General features: G+C 49.0%; 1 protein-coding gene across 1 annotated transcript in view; it reads right to left on the bottom strand.

Annotated features, from left to right (window-relative positions):
* Positions 1–20,880, bottom strand: part of LYVE1 (lymphatic vessel endothelial hyaluronan receptor 1) — a 104,347-nt gene that overhangs the window by 40,802 nt on the left and 42,665 nt on the right. The window contains exon 3 of the mRNA XM_069223616.1: positions 20,688–20,827. Within this exon, the coding sequence (XP_069079717.1) occupies positions 20,688–20,827 (140 nt within the window). The remainder of the gene's footprint in view (positions 1–20,687; positions 20,828–20,880) is intronic.

The raw sequence follows: 20,880 nt of genomic DNA, 5'->3' as shown, positions 1-20,880 counted from the left end.
AGGAGGGCCCAAGTATCGTCACTGGTCCAGAGACCACCGCCAGAGTCACAGCCCAGGAGGGCTCAAGTATTGTCACTGGTCCAGAGACCACCGTCGGAGTCACAGCCCAGGAGGGCTCAAGTATCGTCACTGGTCCAGAGACCACCGCCAGAGTCACAGACCAGGAGGGCTCAAGTATCGTCACTGGTCAGGAGACCACCGCCAGAGTCACAGCCCAGGAGGGCCCAAGTATCGTCACTGGTCCAGAGACCACCGCCGGAGTCACAGCCCAGGAGGGCTCAAGTATCGTCACTGGTCCAGAGACCACCGCCGGAGTCACAGCCCAGGAGGGCTCAAGTATCGTCACTGGTTCAGAGACCACCGCCAGAGTCACAGCCCAGGAGGGCTCAAGTATCGTCACTGGTCAGGAGACCACCGCCAGAGTCACAGCCCAGGAGGGCCCAAGTATCGTCACTGGTCCAGAGACCACCGCTGGAGTCACAGCCCAGGAGGGCTCAAGTATCGTCACTGGTCAGGAGACCACCGCCAGAGTCAGTGCCCTGGAGGGCCCCGGCTGCCACAGCCCCGCTGGGCAATGATGGAACGTCATGCCACACACCAATGCCCAGTGTAGAGAATGTCATGCCACACACCAATGCCCAGTGTAGAGAACGTCATGCCACACACCAATGCCCAGTGTAGACATCGTCATGCCACACACCAATGTCGGTATCAGAACCGCCATGTCAAAGCACCGCTGAACAGGGCAAAGACCACCATGGCAAAGCACCGCTGAACAGTCAAGAACCGCCATGTCAAAGCACCGCTGAACAGGGCAAAGACCGCCATGGCAAAGCACCGCTGAACAGTCCAGAACCGCGATGTCAAAGCACCTCTGAACAGGGCAAAGACCGCCATGGCAAAGCACCGCTGAACAGTCCAGAACCGCCATGTCAAAGCACCGCTGAACAGGGCAAAGACCGCCATGGCAAAGCACCGCTGAACAGGGCAAAGACCGCCATGGCAAAGCACCGCTAAACAGTCCAGAACCGCCATGTCAAAGCACCGCTGAACAGGCCAAAGACCGCCATGGCAAAGCACCGCTGAACTGGGCAAAGACCGCCATGGTGAAGACCGCTGAACAGGGCAAGCACCGTGTAGGAATGAAAAGGCCGCCACATCAGGCATCCTCATCCAATGTGCAGCTGGGACAGTGACAGGACATGAACTTTCACAGGGAGACTCATCCAGTATGGGCACCAGTCCCACCCAGTACTAGTAGAGAACTGCATCTATTTGAGAGACTGTGGCTTTGCACTCCCCAGGATGGCACAGTGGGCAACCCACCCACTGTAGAGACTTGAGAGACTCTGGCTTTGCACTCCCCAGGATGGCACAGTGGGCAACCCACCCACTGTAGAGACTTGAGAGACTGTGTCTTTGCACTCCCCAGGATGGCACAGTGGGCAACCCACCCAGTGTAGAGACTTGAGAAACTGTGGCTTTGCACTCCCCAGGATACATCAATGGGCATGGAGCCCCGTCGTGGACCTGGCTTCGCATTCATCTGGCTGAGGTGCCCCCCCTTCTCTTCCCCCTGAGGTGCCAGTAGTATTTCTATCTGATGCCCCAGCAGTGTTCTCTCCGATTGTTGTCAGGTGTCGTTTGTGGGCCTCGCCCATGCATTTTTGGACTGTTGGTGCACGGACATTGTTGTGTACATATCTGCACTACTTCTCGTATTGTATATAATTATGAGTGATTTTCAAATATATATCTGTATATTTTTGTATGACATGTATATTGGCACATTATAATGTTTGACCGAATTTCACATTGTCTTTTCATTCTTCCGGGGGATTGTGGGTTGTTACTGTGATTTTTGTGAATGCATTGGTGTGTATGTTGTAATATGCGAGGGGGGGTGGGGGTGTTTGGTGGGTGTCCCCCTAACTTTTGCCTCCCCCCTCCTCCGTGTCGTAGGTGCAGTATTCACCGGTGTCTTCTGCGTCTATGTAGCTGTTGTTTGTAGAGGAGCAGAAAGACAAGGGCAGGGAGTATTTGTAATTCCGGGTCCATGGAGTCCTCGTTCCTCGTGGGATGTGTTCAGGTGAGCGTTTTCCCATAGCAAAAGCTGTTTCCGCCGTGTTTTTATCCACGGTGAATCCGCCCCGGAAAAGTTGGCGGATTGGCGGGTTGTAATACTGTGGGCGGTACATTGTCTCCCGCCTGTCTGTTGGCGGTAACCGCCGTGCTGCTTGTCTGTACCGCCGTGGCGGGCGATGTGTTAAAGTGGCTGTCTTAGTTGGCGGTTTCCGCCAGGGTCATAAATCCCTTTTTTTGTCCGACGGCCTGTTTGCGGTATTTCCGCAGCTTTAACACCATCTGCCAGGGTTGTAATGACCACCTTAGTTGTACATACACGTCCACGTACACAAGGTGATACGTCTAAACAGGCAACTTTATGGAATCTACCCCTGGTAACTGGACACTACCTGTGTGGCTTTTGCAATGTCTGTTGTTTGACTAAATGGGTTGACCAACTAGATTTGAAATATGTGGGCACCTCGCATCTGAACAGACATACGAATTGCAACACTCGACAATGTATCTATTTGATTACCTGCCCCTGTAATTTGCAAAATGTTGGCATGACGACCAGACCTGTCAAACAGAGAATCAATGAACACCGAAGCAATATCAGTTGTTCCCGTATTACTACCAAATTAAGTTCACATTTCCTAGAAGCACACCATGGCCTTGATGAATTATGGTGGATAGTTTTACAGGTGCTTAGACATAATGACAGTGATCCCAAATATTTATTTCGCACTGAACAACGCTGGATTTTCCGACTCAAGACATCCAGTGAGGGCTTAAACGATGAGATCCCATGGTACACTTTATCACCTTAAGTCAGTAACAACATTTTTGTCTTTTTACTAACTTGATACATGTTGACTGTTGTTATAATGATAAAAAACCTTTTTTCTTCATACTGACTTATATTTTGGTGTCACTATATTACTTATGTAGGTTTGCTAGAAAATGCCCTCTTTCCTGCCCCCAAGACTTTGACAGGCATTTTCCATTTAGTTAGACAACCGGGCAGTTTATTGACACTTATCCTCCACATTTTTCTATAGCATTTTTCATATCATCAGCCACATCAATTTTGTGTGGGTCCTGAATTCTGTTATCCTCCTTTTTGCTATCACTGGATAGCATTCAACAACCTATGTTCTAGGATCCTTTTTGTATATAAACAGCCTTCCACATATTCACCTGGGTCCGTTATGATGAGTGCTACTGCTAAGATGGCCGCCGTTTTTTCCAAATTTAAGTCCTTCTTCCGTTTCCATGGCCGTCCCCGGTCATTGCCGAAGTTCCGGGTTGGACGCAAATGACTGCGCTCTTAATCTCGATTGCTTAAAACCCACCCGGGACACTGTGCAACTGGTTTCAGGCACGCGACCCTGGGTAGGTTTACTGCCGGATCGGAGGAGGATTTCAAGTAAGTCTCTTTCTGTCCCAGTAACGATCGGTGCACTTTAAATGTTCGGACAGCCTTTTTACTCCCCTCTATGAGTCTGTGATGGCTGAGATACCTTTGTGTAACCGAGTTGGTGTTTACCTTTCCGACCATTCTGAATTACTGTATAGCGACTGTTTTTTATATGTGAGGTACAATTATTTCTATATTCCAACACAGGTTTTAATAGCATTTTTCTGAGGATTTCGTGACCACTGTACATTTCTAGTTTTCTAGCATATCTTGCCCGTTACCTGACATGTTCTGATGGAGCTCAGTCTAACCCTAGGGCATGTTGCTTATATTTGTATTTATGATTACAGCCAGATTCACATTAATGTATTGGAGACTTGTCTGTGAGTTTTACTTAACGACCATATCCATGCATTATAATATTATATATATTTTTCTACACCTAGTATATTCCCTTTGGTTTGAGGCTTACGTGTTCCTATGATGCCTTTTCTCTACTATGGGATGGTAAGCTGTTTATGTTATGCTGATTATGTCACACTTGGTTTCGTGGTGATTACTTTTTCTTTACCTTGGAGACACCATTGTATGTCTATTTTTCTATTCCCATGCAGGGTGACCTACTGACCAATTTACAGTGACAAATAGTCTTTGTTCAGTAAGTGACTTTCCAGCACTTAGTCCCCTTTTTTTGTGTATAGTTAGGAGAAGTAGTTATCATGGTCCTGATGAAGCGCCAAGGGATCACTTCTTGACCGTAGAGGCGCGAAACATGTTGACCACACTGTGTTAGGACTAGGTACACCACCTTTTTTCCTTTTCATGGAGTACAGTGGGTCATTATTCCCCGTATTAACTCGTCTTGTTTCTTTTTTAATCTTGGCCTGATCCTTTTTCTGAGTTATTAAATCATGATACCTAAGGCTCAGAGTAAATTTTAATCTACCTGTCTCTCCCAATTTTTCTTATTGTCAGTACTTTTCGCAGACCTATCATTTCTGCTAGATTACCTTCGGTTGTGTCCCACCACCATGTGGGGGGTGGTCCGCCAGACATTGCAGTGCCGGTCTGACTAGGAATTAGCCCAATGATGATGCTCAGCATTCTAGTGGGTGCTTGAGGGCTCTCCTGATAATACTGACACTCCCTCTCCCTGCATGTATATATATATATTGGAACAGTGTACTATTTCTATTTTCATATCTATGTTTTGGGAGACCGTACACTGGACCACAATTCTCCCAGTCCCTCTCATTTTTTCGATGGAGTGGGTGTTCACAGCTCACATTATGGGTATAGTGTCTCTCTCTAAATGCTTTCCTGTCAATTTCACTGAGAGGAGGACAATGGGCTATCTCTGAAGCAAAAATGTAGACAAGGAAAAAGTGTTAATTGATGGATTGGTGCTCCTAGGTCACTGCAAATAGCATACTCATTTGAAAAAAATGCTATTCAAGAATATGAAATCAAAAAAAAATCTGGAGTAGGTGGAAAGGGAAGAAAGGTTGGGAAAGTGTTTCAATTCTTTAAATACTAAATAAAGGGCAAACAATTCACTATGATCTCAACGGTGAGAAAGTACATCCAGTCAGAAGTAAATGCTTTGATTAAAAAACATTGGAAATGTAATTGTATAGCTTTTGATTATGTCACTTTCTGATGCCATGCACATTTACCCTCACTATTTAGATTCAGAAATGTATACGTGCAGGTATTTCAAGAGGCTGTGGGTATTTTATGTTTCAAACATATGATGGAGATGGACAAATATAATGAGATAAATAGTAACTCGGAAAGTTTATTAGTTCAAAGCATATATTCAGTCAACAGACGATCAACATTATGATCCAAACCAGATTTTCAGCATATCTACTTTGGATAAATATGTAAAAAATACATGTATCCAGTCCTCCTGGACCAGCATATGACACCCCTGATCCATTGCATGTTAGTCAAGGAGAATTCATTGTAAAATATAACAAAAAGGTGTTTCTAAGACATGATTTCAAATGCCCCCACAAAGTAACAAATGAGAACTATTTGTTTTAGCTTACCCAAAAGGGCATTTCATTCAAATATCAGGAGGTCACTGTTTCATCAGTATATAATTTGACTATCGAGTTGCAGCTATTGTTCTACAAACAATTGTAGCAAGAATAAGGATTATACAAATATCATGAAAGTAAGTCTATATAGGTAAGCACAGACATGCTATACTTAACTCCACATATATTAACTTGATGATATTTGTTAGAAATGGGGTCTCTGGTTTGCAGTCAATTTGCAATCTGTCCAAGCAGGGACCCTCACTCTACTCAGGGTAAAGGAGAAACACACCTGGGTAACACTCACTCACCCCCTTGGCAGCTTGACATGAGCAGAAGGCGTTTCCCCCCAGAGCAATGTGTAAAGTACTTGTACCAACACACACAGTAATACAGTGAAAGAACTGCAAAATGGACACCACACCAGTTTAGAAAAATATATATTTGTTATGTAAATCAAACAAGAGCAAAACGACAAAAATCCAACATACACAAGTCAAGCTATGAATTTGAAAAGGATAAGAGTCTTAGGCCCTCATTACAACCCTGATGGTCGGTGGTAAAGTGGCGGTAAAACCTTCAACAGGCCGGCGGTAAAAAAAAATTGAATTATGACCATGGCGGAAACCGCCAACATAGACAGCCACTTCAACACTCCGACCGCCACGGCGGTGCAAACAAACAGCTTGGTGGTCACCGCCAACAGACAGGCGGAAGATAATGTACTGCCCGCAATATTATGACAGGCCAATCCGCCACCTTTTCCGGGGCGGATTCAACGCGAACAAATGCACAGCGGAAACAGGACTGGGAAGGGAAAACACTCACCTCTACTCACCCCACGAGGAACCAGGACGCCATGGAGCCTGAACTGCAAATCCTCTCTCCGATAGTCTTCCTGCTCCTCTACCAGGAGCATGAACTACCGCGGCGACGACCACAGAGAGTACTGCACCTACAACACAGGGGACGGGGGAGGAAAAAGAGAGTGACACACACACGCAACATGCAACACCCCCCACCCACAACATCATACACACAAATACATGCTGCAACATTGCATTTACACCCCCCAAACTCCCATGGAAGAACGCAATGACAAAAGGAAATGATTGTAACCCTTGTAATCAAGAATAACCCATTAGTCAAAAATGTATATACACTATAAACAATTATGTACACCAAGAATTCAAGTTCAGGTACTGCACCTATATAGTCCGTGGACCACTGGGCCCAAAATGCATGGGTGAGGCCCACACTTGATACCCGATCAAAACAGAGAGAACACTGCAGGGGCACCAGATCGAAATAAAACAGGCACCTCAGGGGGAAGGTGGGGCACCACAGCCGGGTGAGTGCACAACGCCAGCTCCACGAGGGGTCTCCGTGCCCATTGATGTATCCTGGAGAGTGCAAAGCCACAGTCTCTCAAGTCTCTTCAGTGGGTGATTTGCCCACTGCTTTATCCTGGGGAGTGCAAAGCCACAGTCTCTCAAGTCTCTCCAGTGGGTGGGTTGCCCACTGCTTTATCCTGGGGAGTGCAAAGCCACAGTCTCTCAAGTCTCTCCAGAGGGTGGGTTGCCCACTGCTTTTTCCTGGGGAGTACAAAGCCACAGTCTCTCAAGTCTCTCCAGTGGGTGGTTGCCCACTGCTTTATCCTGGGGAGTGCAAAGCCACAGTCTCTCAAGTCTCTCCAGTGGGTGGGTTGCCCACTGCTTTATCCTGGGGAGTGCAAAGCCACAGTCTCTCAAGTCTCTCCAGTGGGTGGGTTGCCCACTGCTTTATCCTGGGAGTGCAAAGCCAAAGTCTCTCAAGTGGATAACAGTTTCCACTGGTTCTGGAGGGGGCTTTGTGCCCAGAGTGCTTCATCGTGCCAAGGACTGAGGTAGTGGATGTGATACTCCACTGGTTCTGGAAGGGGCTTTGTGCCCAGAGTGCTTCATCCTGCCAAGGACAGAGGTCGTGGATGTCTTTCTCCACTGGTTCTGGAGGGGGCCTTGTGCCCAGAGTGCTTCATCCTGCCAAGGACTGAGGTAGTGGATGTGACACTCCACTGACGGTGGTGCAACATGCAAGCTGCCCAGGCCCCTGGAACTGACCACCAGCCTCGTACAAAAGACCACTGGGGATGGCAGCCATGTCTGCGGTGGTGCCACTGGCTCAGGATATCACGGGGCCGCCTGCGATGCTGCCAGCGGCGTCAGTAGCGGCGGTGCTAGCGGCGGTCATTATGGCGGTGGTGCTAGTGGCGGCCTCACTGACTGCGGTGCAGGTGGCAGGCCCACTGACTGCCGTGCTGGTGGCTGGCTCACTGACTGCCGTGCTGGTGGCTGGCTCAATGACTGCCATGCTGGCGGCGGTGTCAGTAGCGGCGGTGCCGGTGGCGGGCTCACTGACTGCGGTGCTGGCGGCGGTGTCAGTAGCGGCGGTGCTGGTGGCGGGCTCACTGACTGCGGTGCTGCTGAAGGGCTCAGTGTCTGCGGTGCTGGCGGCGGTGTCCGTGGCGGTGGTGCATGTGGCGGTGCTGGTGGTGGTCTTGTCCGCCGTGCAGGTTGGCGGCGACGTTGACTTGCCTTTCATTTTCAGGCCCTTCCCTGCCTTGGATGGTGGCGCAGCTGTCTTGCCACTTCCAACAGTTGTCTTGCCTGAGCCCTTGGTGGCAGGTGTTTTGGCCTTCTCCCTCCGGGATGTGAGCAACTTTTTCTGTTTTGGAGGTGGGGGGATGTCCTTGGCCTCGCTCCTTGGGACACTGGCAGCCCTGTTGCTTGGCGCACTCCAAAATCCGGCTATTGCTGGCACCACTGTGCCCGGTGATGTGGTGGCTGAGGTGCTGGGTTGGGACCTGGAAAGGCGGGCCCTAGGGGACGGACGGGGTGGGGAAGGTGTAGGGAAGAGGTCAAGATTTGATAGGAAAAGCTTTTTAGACACACTGGGACGGGTAGATGGAGGGGGTTTGGGAGTGGAAGAAGAGGTAGTGGTTGTAGGAGGTGTTCATTTGCTGACTTTGGGTGAAGGTGCATGGGCTGGAGGCTGTCGTGAGGTGGATGGCTGTTGGGTGGGTGTGTGACTGCGTTTGTTTACTTTGGGAGGAGGGCTCACAGGCACACTGGGAGAGGACACAGGGGATGTGTGAATGGTAGTGGGGGTGGTGAGTGCACGTGAGCGGTGTGTGGTGATGGGCGTGCTGGTGATGGAGGTAGTGGCTGAAGATGTAGTGCATGCAAGTGTGAGTGGAGACGTGACAGGGAGGGAGGAGGGAGACGTGGAGGAGGGGGACAAAGTGGAGGCAGTGGACGTTGGTATGTGTGCATGGATATGATGCTTGTGTAAGTGCCTGTGGGATGTGTGGTGCTTATGTTTGCCAGAGCCACCCTTGTGTGTTGAGTTGTGTGCATGCTGGTCTGATGGTGTGCTTGGGATAGGCTGAGGTACTGGGGATTGGGTCTGGGTGGAGGAAGTTGGAGGGGGGAGGCTGGACACAGGGACAATGGCTGCCATCAGTGCTGAGGCAAGAACCTGAAATGCTCGCTGTTGGGCTGCCTGGCCAGAATGAATGCCCTCCAGGTATACATTTGTCTGTTGCAACTGCCTCTCTACACCCTGGATGGCATTCAAAATGGTAGACTGCCCAGCAGTGAGGGATCTCAGGAGGTCAATGGCTTCCTCACTGAGAGCAGCAGGGCTGACTGGGGCAGGGCCTGAGATGCCTGGGACGAAGGAGATGCCTACCCTCCTGGGTGAGCGGCCACGGGACACACGCTAAGGGGCTGCTGGGAGGGCGGTGCTGGTAGGGGTGGTGGCGGCTGTACCTATAGATGTGGTGGGCACAAAGGGGCCTGCCACCGTAAGGGAACTCCCATCAGAGGAGGAATCGGTGTCACTGGTCTCTGCTCCTGTCCCCGCCGTGGAGCTCCCCTCGCCCTCCGTCCCACTGGTGACTTCCGACTCCATTGTCTCGCCCTCCAGGGCCATGTGGGATGCAGCTCCCTGCTGCTCCGGTGGCGCAGCTCCTCCGCCTGATGATGCTAATACACACAAGAACAGGGAGACCACCAAAAGGGGGGGGAAGAAAGAAGAAAGACATGTTCAGTGCATGCAATACCGCTACAGTTGGCAGACACTACAGACACAGCAGCCCTCTGCACTACGCCATGCACTTAGAGTTCCTTAATTAATCATAGGGACATTGGGTACATGGCCTATGCCCGATTGCTACACACATGGAAGTCACAGGAGCCTGACTAGGTGTAGATGGTTCTTACCACTGGTGGGGCTGGGGTGCCACTTAGCCTGCCTCACAAAGGGTCCTTGCCTACAAAGCTCACCTAGCCTAGGGGAACCCACTGCCCACCTCCCCCACCCAGACACCTCCAATGTGCGCAGAGTCAGATGGATGTGACGGTACTCACCCCCTTGTAGCTGCTGTGATGCCCTCAAGCGCCCATCCAACTCCGGATACGCCACCGCCAGGATCCGGAACACCAGGGGGGTCATGGTGCGACGGGCACCCCTCCTACGTTGGGAGGCTATCCCCAGCTGGGCCTCCGCCGTCTTCTTGCTCCAGCGGCGAATGTCCTCCCCTCCTTTACGGCAGTGGGTGTTCCGTCTGTGGTGGACTCCTAGGGTCCGGACGTCCTTGGCGATGGCATGCCAAATATCCTTCTTCTGGTGGGCACTGACCTACAGGGATAGTACAGGGGAAAAGGAAAAACTTTAACCGTCCGGACCGTCACAGTCATTGTCCCACGTTCCCACCCTTGCCCTGATGCACATACACTCACCATCCAATCATGCAGATCTCATCCCCCCCGTATCTTCCATCCACACCACTCCAAACAGGCATTGCCCATACAACATGCTCACAGTGTACTCACCTGTTTGTCTGGAGGACCGTAGAGTAGTGTGTACTGGGGGAGGACCCCATCCACTAGTTTATCCAACTCCTCTGATGTGAAGGCAGGGGCCCTTTCCCCAGAGACATGAGCCATCATCGCTTCCAGACTGAGGTCACAGCAGCACTTGCAGTGTAGGTCCTCTCCTGTCGAAGATCCGGTATCAGGTGAGTGAACAGACAGAAAATGGCGGTCACGTCCGCGGCAGTGCGTACTGTCACTGCCGGCGTACATTGTCATTGGCTCCTGGGACCCATAGGGCCCAATGTTAATCAATGCAGGATTGCGCCGCGGTCTTCGACCGCCTACCGCGACAGTGTACAACGCCAGCGCAGTTACCTCATATGCCCTTGTCCCACATTACAGGTCAGGCAGCCTCCATTTCAGGGGGCCACATGGCATTACTTTTAAATGCCTCACACATATCTAGGCCTTGCATACACACAAAGACAGGCACATAACGGATTGACAAATGTGTGCAATAAAATGTTTTTTTTACTACCTCAGCATAGGCTGATTCTGTGCTCGCTGTTCTTCTCCATAGGGCACGTCCGCTGGGGAAGGTGAGGAGATGGTGGCATCCTCCAGTGTACAGATCGCTGGTGGACCTGTCGACAATGGAAGAGAGACATGTAATAGTCACCTACAGACTTGATCATGCCACAATCCGGGATCTGTGTGCCCAGTTGGAGCCAGACCTGATGTCAGCTATCCGCCATCCCACAGGAATACCCCCTCTAGTGCAGGTCCTGTCTGTACTCCATTTCCTGGCAAGTGGGTCTTTTGAAACAACAGTGGCCATAGCATCAGGGATGTCCCAGCATATGTTCTCAAACGTGTTGTCCAGAGTGTTGTCTGCCCTGCTGAAACACATGTGCAGCTATATTGTGTTCCTTCAGGTGGAGGATTTGCCTACAGTGAAAGGTGACTTCTATGCCCTGGGACATATCCCCAACATCATAGGTGTCATTGATGGGACACATGTGGCCTTGGTCCCCACCGCAGGAGTGAACAGGTGTACAGAAACCAGAAGAGCTACCATTCTATGAATGTGCAGATGGTGTGTTTGGCCGACCAGTACATCTCCCATGTGAACGCCAAGTTTCCTGGCTCAGTGCATGACGATTACATTCTGAGGGATAGCAGCATCCCTTATGTGATGGGGCAAGTCCAGAGGCACCGTGTGTGGCTAATAGCTGAGGACAAGGACTCTATACCCTGTGAATAGTTGTCTGGGTGTGGGGTTGTCCCTAAGGGTTAGTGTGTGTCTAACAGTTGCCCCTCGACATTTGCAGGTGACTCTGGTTACCCAAACCTGTCATGGCTATTGACCCCAGTGAGAAATCCCAGGACAAGGGCAGAGGAACACTACAACGAGGCACATGGGCGAACTAGGAGAGTGATAGAAAGGTACCTTCGGCCTCCTGAAGGCCAGGTTTTGGTGCCTCCATATGACAGGTGGTTCTCTGTACTACTCACCAAAGAAGGTGTGCCAGATCATCGTGGCCTGCTGTATTCTGCACAACTTGGCTTTGCGATGACAGGTGCCTTTTCTGCAGGAGGATGGTCCAGAACGAGGTCTTGTGGCAGCTGTGGAGCCTGTGGACAGTGAAGAAGAGGAGGCAGAAGAAGAGGATATCGACAACAGAAACAATGTGATCCAGCAATACTTCCAGTGAGACACAGGTAAGAAGACGTCACTGCCTCCTATATCTGATAAAATTGTTGGACCTATCATATGTCTGTCACTTTCACCCAGTGTATGGACCCTGACCTGTCACTTTGCCGTTCCATTTCACAGATGTGGGTCCCACTGTGTGATCTCTGCTATGTTACCACATGGACTAGAACTGTGTGACATAGGTATGTTGACAATACAATGGACATTGCTATTTTCCTCAGTTATTGCAAATACACATCTGTGAAAGCACAGACTGACTCCAGATTGTTTTGTGATTCAAGGGTGTTTATTTAAGTGCAAAATAGTGGAGGGGGTTGAAAAATGGTCAGGGGTGATGGTGGAGGAATGTCCATGGCAGAGTCCAGTTATTTGTCTCACAGGTGCATTGTCCAAAGGGGCATAGGAAGTGGAGCTAGGGCAGTTTAAGGATGGATAGGGTGACAAAGTGGGACAGAAGGATGACATTCAGGGTGGTCTCTTTTCTTGGCGGAGGTCTTGGCAGTGTTCTCTGTCTTGTGCCTGGATCTCAGGGGCCGTTTGCGGGGTAGTTCTCCATCTGCAGGGGGTGGGGTGTTGGTGTTGTGGTCCTGTGGCGATGCCTCCTGTCCACTAGCGCCGGCGGAGGTGGCAAGCAGTTCATCGCCCAGGCTAGTGTCAGGGGCCCCTTGTTGTCCCACAGTGTCCCTCCTGGTATTCACAAGGTCCTTCAGCACCCCTACAATGGTGACCAGGGTGGTGTTGATGGACTTGAGTTCCTCCCTGAACCCCAAATACTGATCCTCCTGCAGCCGCTGGGTCTTCTGAAACTTGGCCAGTACCGTTGCCATCGTCTCCTGGGAATTATGGTACGCTCCCATGATGTTGGAGAGGGCCTTGAAGAGAGTGGGTTCCCTGGGCCTGTCCTCCCCCTGTCGCACAACAGACCTCCCAGTTCCCCGGTTTTCCTGTGCCTCTGTCCCCTGAACTGTGTGCCCACTGCCCCCAGGTCCCTGCTGTTCTTGGGTTTGTGGGTTTGCCTGAGTTCCCTGTAGTGGTGGACACACTGCTGCTTGACGTGTCCTGGGGACAGAGGTATGGGCCCGCTGGCTGGGTGCTGTGCTGGTGTTTCCTGAGGGTGGAGGCTCTGTGGTGGCTTGTGACTGTGTCAGGGGAACCGACTGTGCCAAGGTCCCAGATGGGCCAGGCTGGTCATCTAGATCAAGTTGGACAGAGCTGCTGTCATCACTGTGGGCCTCTTCTGTGGGGGGTGGACATGTCTGGAACCTCCTGTCCGGTGACGTTGGGTAGGGGTCCTGCAGGGGTGTAAAGGCATGATTATTTCATCTGTGTGTACCATGGCGTGCAATGGGTGGGTGACCCTGTACCCCAGTGCTTACATTCTTGTGTAGGACCTTGTGTGATAATTGTTTTGGGGTCTGTGTGGGTATCTGTAGTGGACATGCATTGGTGATGGGTGTCCATGCTTTGGTGTTGCATGCAGGGCTTGGTGTTGGGATACGTGGTTTGTGATAGTGGGACATATGTGAGATGTTGGAGTGATGGGGGTGAGGGTGGGGGTATGTGATAGCATGCAGGTAGGGTGAGGGATATGGTAGTTAAGATTTGACTTACCAGAGTCCATTCCTCCAGCTACTCCTGCAAGGCCCTCAGGATGCAGTATAGCCAAGACCTGCTCCTCCCATGTTGTTAGTTGTGGGGGAGGAGGTGGGGGTCTGCCGCCAGTCCTCTGAACTTCAATCTGGTGTCTTGAGACCACGGAACACACCTTCCCCCGTTGGTCGTTCCACCTCTTCCTGATGTCATCCCGTATTCTTGGATGCTGTCCCACTGCGTTGACCCTGTCCACGATTCTGCGCCATAGTTCCATCTTCGTAGCTATGGAGGTGTGCTGCACCTGTGATCCGAATAGCTGTGGCTCTACCCGGATGATTTCCTCCACCATGACCCTGAGCTCCTCCTCAGAAAACCTGGGGTGTCTTTGCGGTGCCATGGGGTGGTGTGGATGATGTGTGAGGTGCTGTGTGTTGTGATGTGTGAGGGGATGTGTTTGTGTGTGAGGTGCGTGGATGTTGTGTGAGTGATGGTGTTGAGTGCCTGTGGATGCTAGTTTGTTGATGGTGGTGTCTCTCTCTCTGGCCTTCTGACGCAATTCTGGTTGTAAGGGTTTGTGGGTGATATGGGTATGTGTTTTATATTGTATTGGGTGTGTGGGAGTGGTGTGTGTATGTGTATCAGGTGTGTGTATTTTGAATTGTCCAATGTGGTTGTGTTTTGTAAATGTGTGTGTATTTTGAGCGCGGCGGTGTGTACCGCCAATGGAATACCGCAGTTGAAAGACCACCACGTGGATTCGTGGGTCCTGATAGTGTGGGCGTATTCCTGTTGGCGTGACGGTGGAGGTTTTGTTATCGCCAGTTTATCACCGACCTTTGGTGTGGCGGGCTTGTGTGGGTGTCTGGATTTTGGTGGATTCTGGCCTGTGGGTCGTAATAGCTGTAGCGGAATTCCACGGACGCAGCAGTGTGTTGGCAGTCTTCTGCACAGTGGTAAGTTCCATTTACCGCCAATGTTGTAATGAGGGCCTTAATCCTTACAAAACAGTGAGAATGGTGTTTTTACACAAAAGTACCTGGTTTGAGTCAAAAATAAAGCTGCACGTGAGAGCGTGCGTCGGAAAAGTCAGCAATGCGTCTATTCCTTACTTGCAAGCGAGGCCAAGCCAAGCGAGGCCATTCCTTCTCCGGTCGGGTCAGTGATGTGTTCTTTTTCTCTTTCACAAAAGAGCAATGCATCGATTTCCAGATGGCAACCTCGACTCCGGGCAGGCTTTGCATCGATTTTTCACACCCAGCGATGCTAAATTGAAATCCAGTCGCACGGTGTCAGAAAACCACGCTGCGTGGGATTTGCGTTGGTATCAGCAGCTGCTAGCGGATGTTGCACGTCTTTTCTCCAGCCTCTATGCGTCGATCTTCCAGCCGCGATGAAGGCAGAGCGTCGATTTCAGCCGCAAGGCCGCCGACGCATCGTTTATCAGCCGCATTGCAGATGGTGCGGCAAACATTTCCCTGCACAAAGGTGTTTGCATGGATTTCAGTCCTTTTCGACCAGCTTCACCTTTCAAGGGCCCAGGAACTCAATTGGGCCACCACTTGGCAGGGCAGGAGTCTCAGCAGAGAGTCCAGGTGCTGCAGAGGAAGTCTTTGATGGCCCTGAGACGTCAACAACAGGAGGCAAGCTCAACTCAAGCCCTTGGAGATTCTTGTCAAGCAGGAGTGCACAACAAAGTCCATTCTTTGTCCCCTTTTAAAGGCAGAAGCAGCAACTGCAGGATAGCCCAACAAAGCACAATCACAGGCATGGGCAGCACTTCTCCTCAGCTCTTCTCCTTGGCAGAGGTTCTTCTTGAATCCTTGAAGAAATCGAATTTTGAGGGGGCTTAGGTCCAATACTTACACCCCTTTCTGCCTTTAAAGTTGTCAAACTTCAAAGGAAAGTCTCTGTTGTTCACAGTATCCTGCCTTGCCCAGGCCAGGCTCCAGGCTCACACCAGGGGGTTGGAGACTGCATTGTGTGAGGGCAGGCACAGCCCATTCAGGTGTAAGTGCCCACTCCTCCCTTCACTCTAGCTCAGATGGCCCATCAGAATATGCAGGCTACTCCCCAGCTTCCTTTGCCTCATTGTCTACAGGGAATCCACACAAGCCCAACTGTCAGTCAGACCCAGACAGGGAATCCACAACAGGCAGACTCACAGAATGGTTTAAACAAGAAAATGCCCACTTTCTAAAAGTGGCATTTTCAAACTGACAATTTAAAAACCAACTTTACCAAAAGATGTTCAGAGAGACCAAACTCCATATTTCTATCTGCCCCCAAAGGGAATTTGCGCTTAAATATCATTTAAGGACAGCCCCATGTTAACCTATGAGGGAGATAGGCCTTGCAATAGTGAAAGCTGAGTTTAGCAGTATTTCACTGTTAGGGCATGTACAACACACCAGTACATGCCCCACCTTTAACATACACTGCACCCTACCCTTGGGGCCACCTAGGGCCTACCTAAGGGGTGCCTTGCATGTAGAAGCCTGGTAAGTGGGTACACTTGCCAGGTCGAATTGGCAGCTTAAAAACTGCACACACAGATGTTTAGGCTACTCATGTAAGTGGCACAATCTGTGCTGCAGGCCCACTAGTAGCATTTGATCTAGTAAATCAAAAATGCCAATCAGGAATAAGCCAACTACTGATATAATTTACACAGGAGCACCTGCAGTTTAGCACTGGACAGCCGTGGTAAAGTGCCTTGAGTACCAAAAACAGCAAAAACAGAGTCCAGCTCACAGTCAATTGACATGCGAAACATATGCTTTTGAGGGCGACAGATGTTAAAAACGTGAGTGTAAATGTGCAACTTCACTTCAAAAAAGGAACATTGCGAAATTGTTTCACTAAAACTTTTCAAGAAAAACTGGTAGTCATTAGCACCAGGTCAGTTTATAAAGTAGCGGCATACTTTCCCTATGAAACCCAAGGACTGTTTTCACAAAGATTTTGGAGGCATTTATGTTTTTATAATAATAAAATGCATACCGGGCTAATCTCTCGTAATAAACCACATTTGGGACTTAGAGCTGGGGTTTAGGAGGAGGCTAAATAGTTGTAAAGCTGTGACGATCACATCTTGGCCATCCTCTAAACACGCCTATTGCTTCAATAAGGACATAACTCGGTAGGAAATTCAATGCCATCATAACATTCCAAAACGATGTATCTATTAGGGCAGGATGTTGTTAATGATTACAGATATGTAATTCACTTCATATACCTTAACAAAACAACGATCATTTGAACACTTATGAATGTAAGTCATGGTGCACCTACATTTAATTTTAAATAATCAAGTGAGGTTTGAGCAAATCATATATACTCAGGTAGCCAGAGCCAAAACCTGGCAGAGGGCCTCCTCAGGCTATTATTGAGCAGGAAAACGCAGATACTGCCTCACTACCCCAGAAGCAGGGTCAGGGAAGGACTGAGTATGCATCAAACAGAGGGAGCTGCCCCGGAGCTGGGGGTGGCGGCCAAGGGCATGAATGTCAAAAGGCTCTCTTGAGGTGGCAACTTTAGCCAATTGGCTGATTCGCCATAATGATAAATCATTGCGAGATTGCACTACCACCAATGGGGAACATTGAAGCTACTGTTATACAGGTCCAGATATCTGCAGGCACACTTATTTGACTGTCCCCCAACAAAGCTATGCCCAAGCAACCTTGCTATGCCTTTTCTGGACTCCAGCATCCCAACCATAATTGGAGGCACATTAATGCCAAGCACCAGTGCAGGAATTCCCAGAATGCAAACAGCAAAGGACATGCTCTTCTCACACAGCCAAGAAGGAACGACTTTGTAGTTGCTAAGCTAATTCGTCCAACACTCTATCCTGGCGCAGCAAGACATAAACCAGATGTCTGGAATATCGTTGTCAGGGAGAACTTTTCACAGTTTATGGAGTTGGAAACGTTAACAGCTCTGAGGTCCGACAACAACCCTGTATTAAAAACTGTTGAAGAGGAAATAGGAAACTATCAAGAAATTCAGAACACAGAATATTGTCCATACAAAAGAAACCTGGGTAAAACACTGTTTCTTGGTCCTTCCCACTCCATTTAAAACATTGACCACTAGGTTTATCAACAGAAACCCCAACAGTTTTTCATCTATGACCACCCTAAAGGCATCAAGCCTTTACTAGATGACTAAATAAGCATGAAGACAGTGGCAGACATATCGCACCCCTGACCTGCTGAAAAAGTACAACATGCTCACAAAACTGCTGAAGACACAAATAAGCCGGAACAGAGGTGAAAAAAGGAAGGTGTTATAGCTAACCTGAAAGACTGTGGCAACTCGTCTGGAGAATGACCCATTGTTTAGCTGGAGAAAAGAAACCAACCCCACTAATACAAGGCAAGACACCTGGTATGCAGCAACAGAGACAAGGCAGAAGTCCTTGCTGACAAACTAGCAGAATCCAAATTGACAACAGAAGCAGATCGAGAAATCATGTGCTATCACTGGGAGCACCCACTGAAAAAAGAAGCTGCAAACATCAAGGGATGCTCAAAGAATGAAATGCTTATTTTTGTAAAGGAACTGAAAAACTCCAAGGTACCAGGAAAGGATGGAAAAATTAATCAGGGAAGGAAGATGATCGCAAAAACATCTTGTTGAGATTTTCAACTAGACGTATTTATCCAGCACCAGTACTTCCCTTAACCTGGAAAGAAGCAAGAGTCATTGTATTTACTTAAGTCTTAGAATGATTAAAATTCCTGCAAACTGTTGTCTCATACATCTGTTTTCTGGCCTTTCAAAGCTCTTCAAAAAAGGTAATTCTTGCCCATCTCAGCGTCTTTGCATCTAGCAAAAACTGACACTCCAAAGATAAATCATCAACTTCTCAAAGAGGTGGACATTATGAGCTATGGATTTAACATCAAACGATCAAATGGAGTATTCTTTCTGTGTGTAGCCAAGCAATTGACTAAGTATGGCACACAGGACTGATCTACGCGCTCATTAAACTCAAGTTTCCAACTTACCTGGTAAAACCTGCTGATTAGCTATCCGAGGGAACATGCCTTTTCATTTTACTGTACAAGAGGAGTGTTCAACAATATGTCCTATTCGTGCTGAAGTTTCTTGGGGATCAATTCTTGCACTGTTTCTTTTCAAACTATTTACAAACTACATTGCCACTGACATAAAAAAAAGACAGACTGTGTGCCGCTGATAATGTCAGCATCATCTCCTGGTATTTCGATGAAAAGGAAGTCACTAAGGACATCACTCAGAAGAATCTCTAGATAGTATAGCAAATGGTAGATAAACCTCAGCACAAGTAATACCACAGCAAAATTATTCACCAGAAAGAGGATCAAAAAGTATTAATGGATCCACCTCAATGAAGAGGATTTAAAGTGGGAAAACAGCAGCTCGTACCTAGGGTTGACACTCCTCTCCAAACTCAGCTGGAAAACGAAATTAAGAAAACTCACCAAAAAGCATCAACCAAACTGGCTCCATTGAACCTGCATCTGAAGACTAAATAAATGCCTAAGTGGAGCAAGGTGCACACAATCAATGCAAATATTCAACCCACAATGACATAGGGTTCATCGGTATGGAGCAGTTGCCAGAACTATAGTAAATCTTGACTAAAACTATAAAACCAGGCCCTTGGCATAGGTCGGCATTGATAGCCAGAGAGGAAGAGACTGGCAAAGGCAGATCTCGTTTTACCTAAAGGAGCACTCTATGGATGTTTTTGGGAGCTTAAGTGTTGCTGCAGGGCTAAAGCATTGGGTGACAACTAGGTGAGGCGTCAGGCCGACTGACTCCATAGCCGACACTGAGGCCAAGGAGGGGCAGCCACTTCAAGAAAGCGGGGTTCTCTGTAGAGGGTGGATGAGGAGTCTGAAATGCTCCCCCGAACAGAGCACAAGCAAGGAAACACGCTACAGACCGAGGCAGCTGACAGTAAAGTGGTTAAATCAGCAAGGCAAGCCACCTCACCCCCACATGCAGAAAGTCTGGTTGCAAACTGAGCATCCTGAAACCTGGAAGCAGTATAAGCAGGAAGTGCGAGCTGTTGGGACTCCCACATTGCTGGCACAAAAGAAACAGGGTATCCAGTGAGGAAGCAGAGCGACCTCCAAAGGCACATCATAGTGGCTAAGGTGACTTGAGGGGGAGGGTCATGCTATCATGCGCACAACGGCAAATAAGTGGCCGCACACGAAAGGCATACTCTATAAGGGAGCAGCGAATAAGTTTTTCCCTGCACCACACTCCCTAAACCACTGGATAATTGCTCTGCGGGTCTTTCAGAAGCTGGAACACCTACCAAATTCCAGGCCATTTGAAATGGGCCTCTTAAGGATCTACACCCAACCTCTGGCATAGCTGAGACACTGTTGTTGCCATACTATCATCATTTATCTCCTGAACTGGCTCCTGCCAGTATGGTACAGGCCATATTTCAGGGCCACAGAGACTCAGTATTTTGCTCATCCTGACCCCCCTCCTGTCTTTCCCCCTTGACAAGCCCCTTTTCACATGCCCTTTGTTACTTTCCTGTAGCACCCTTGTTCCTAATTCTCCATTGCGGCTTTGTGTATCTGGGTTTGAGGTGGGTCCTAGAAATAATCCAGGATCCTCATATAAGTGTTCCTGAGACATCTGGAATGTTGTCCCTGTCCACAGTTCTCAGATTTTTGTGCAAGACAAAAAAAGGGAGGTCGCTTTAGCAGCTAGGCGCAGTAGCAGGAACCATTCCTAGTGCTGAGTGTTAGAACCAGACAGACGCAACTTAGCAGCTGTTGACAAGTCCTGCCTGTGAGTGACAGGACTTCCTGTGCTAGGGAGCCACTAGTGTGTAGCCACTAAGTGAGAATTTCGAATTTCACTCACCCGTATTTATTTTTCTGAGCCAGCAAATCGTGTATGTGCCTATAAGGAAAATATGTAAATTAACTGTAGGGAAAAGCCCTTGAGAACAAGTCTTCATATTTGCTTACCTGATGCATTAAAACAATAAGCGTTAAACGGCCTTGAAAGGTCGGCTGCCCACTTCAGAGCTCCAATCTTGCTCTGTCCGCATTTCTCGTTTGCATGAATTCGAGAAATTACACCAAAGCCGTCAGTCACCCATCCAAAACTGCAGAAAACAATGCAACATTATGATGTAAATTGCATTCCAAAACCATAGAC

This window comes from Pleurodeles waltl, chromosome 3_1 (genome assembly GCF_031143425.1).
Source record: "Pleurodeles waltl isolate 20211129_DDA chromosome 3_1, aPleWal1.hap1.20221129, whole genome shotgun sequence".
NCBI lineage: Eukaryota > Metazoa > Chordata > Amphibia > Caudata > Salamandridae > Pleurodeles > Pleurodeles waltl.
Note: the sequence above shows the minus strand (reverse complement) of the source record. Positions and strands in the feature narration are given on the sequence as shown.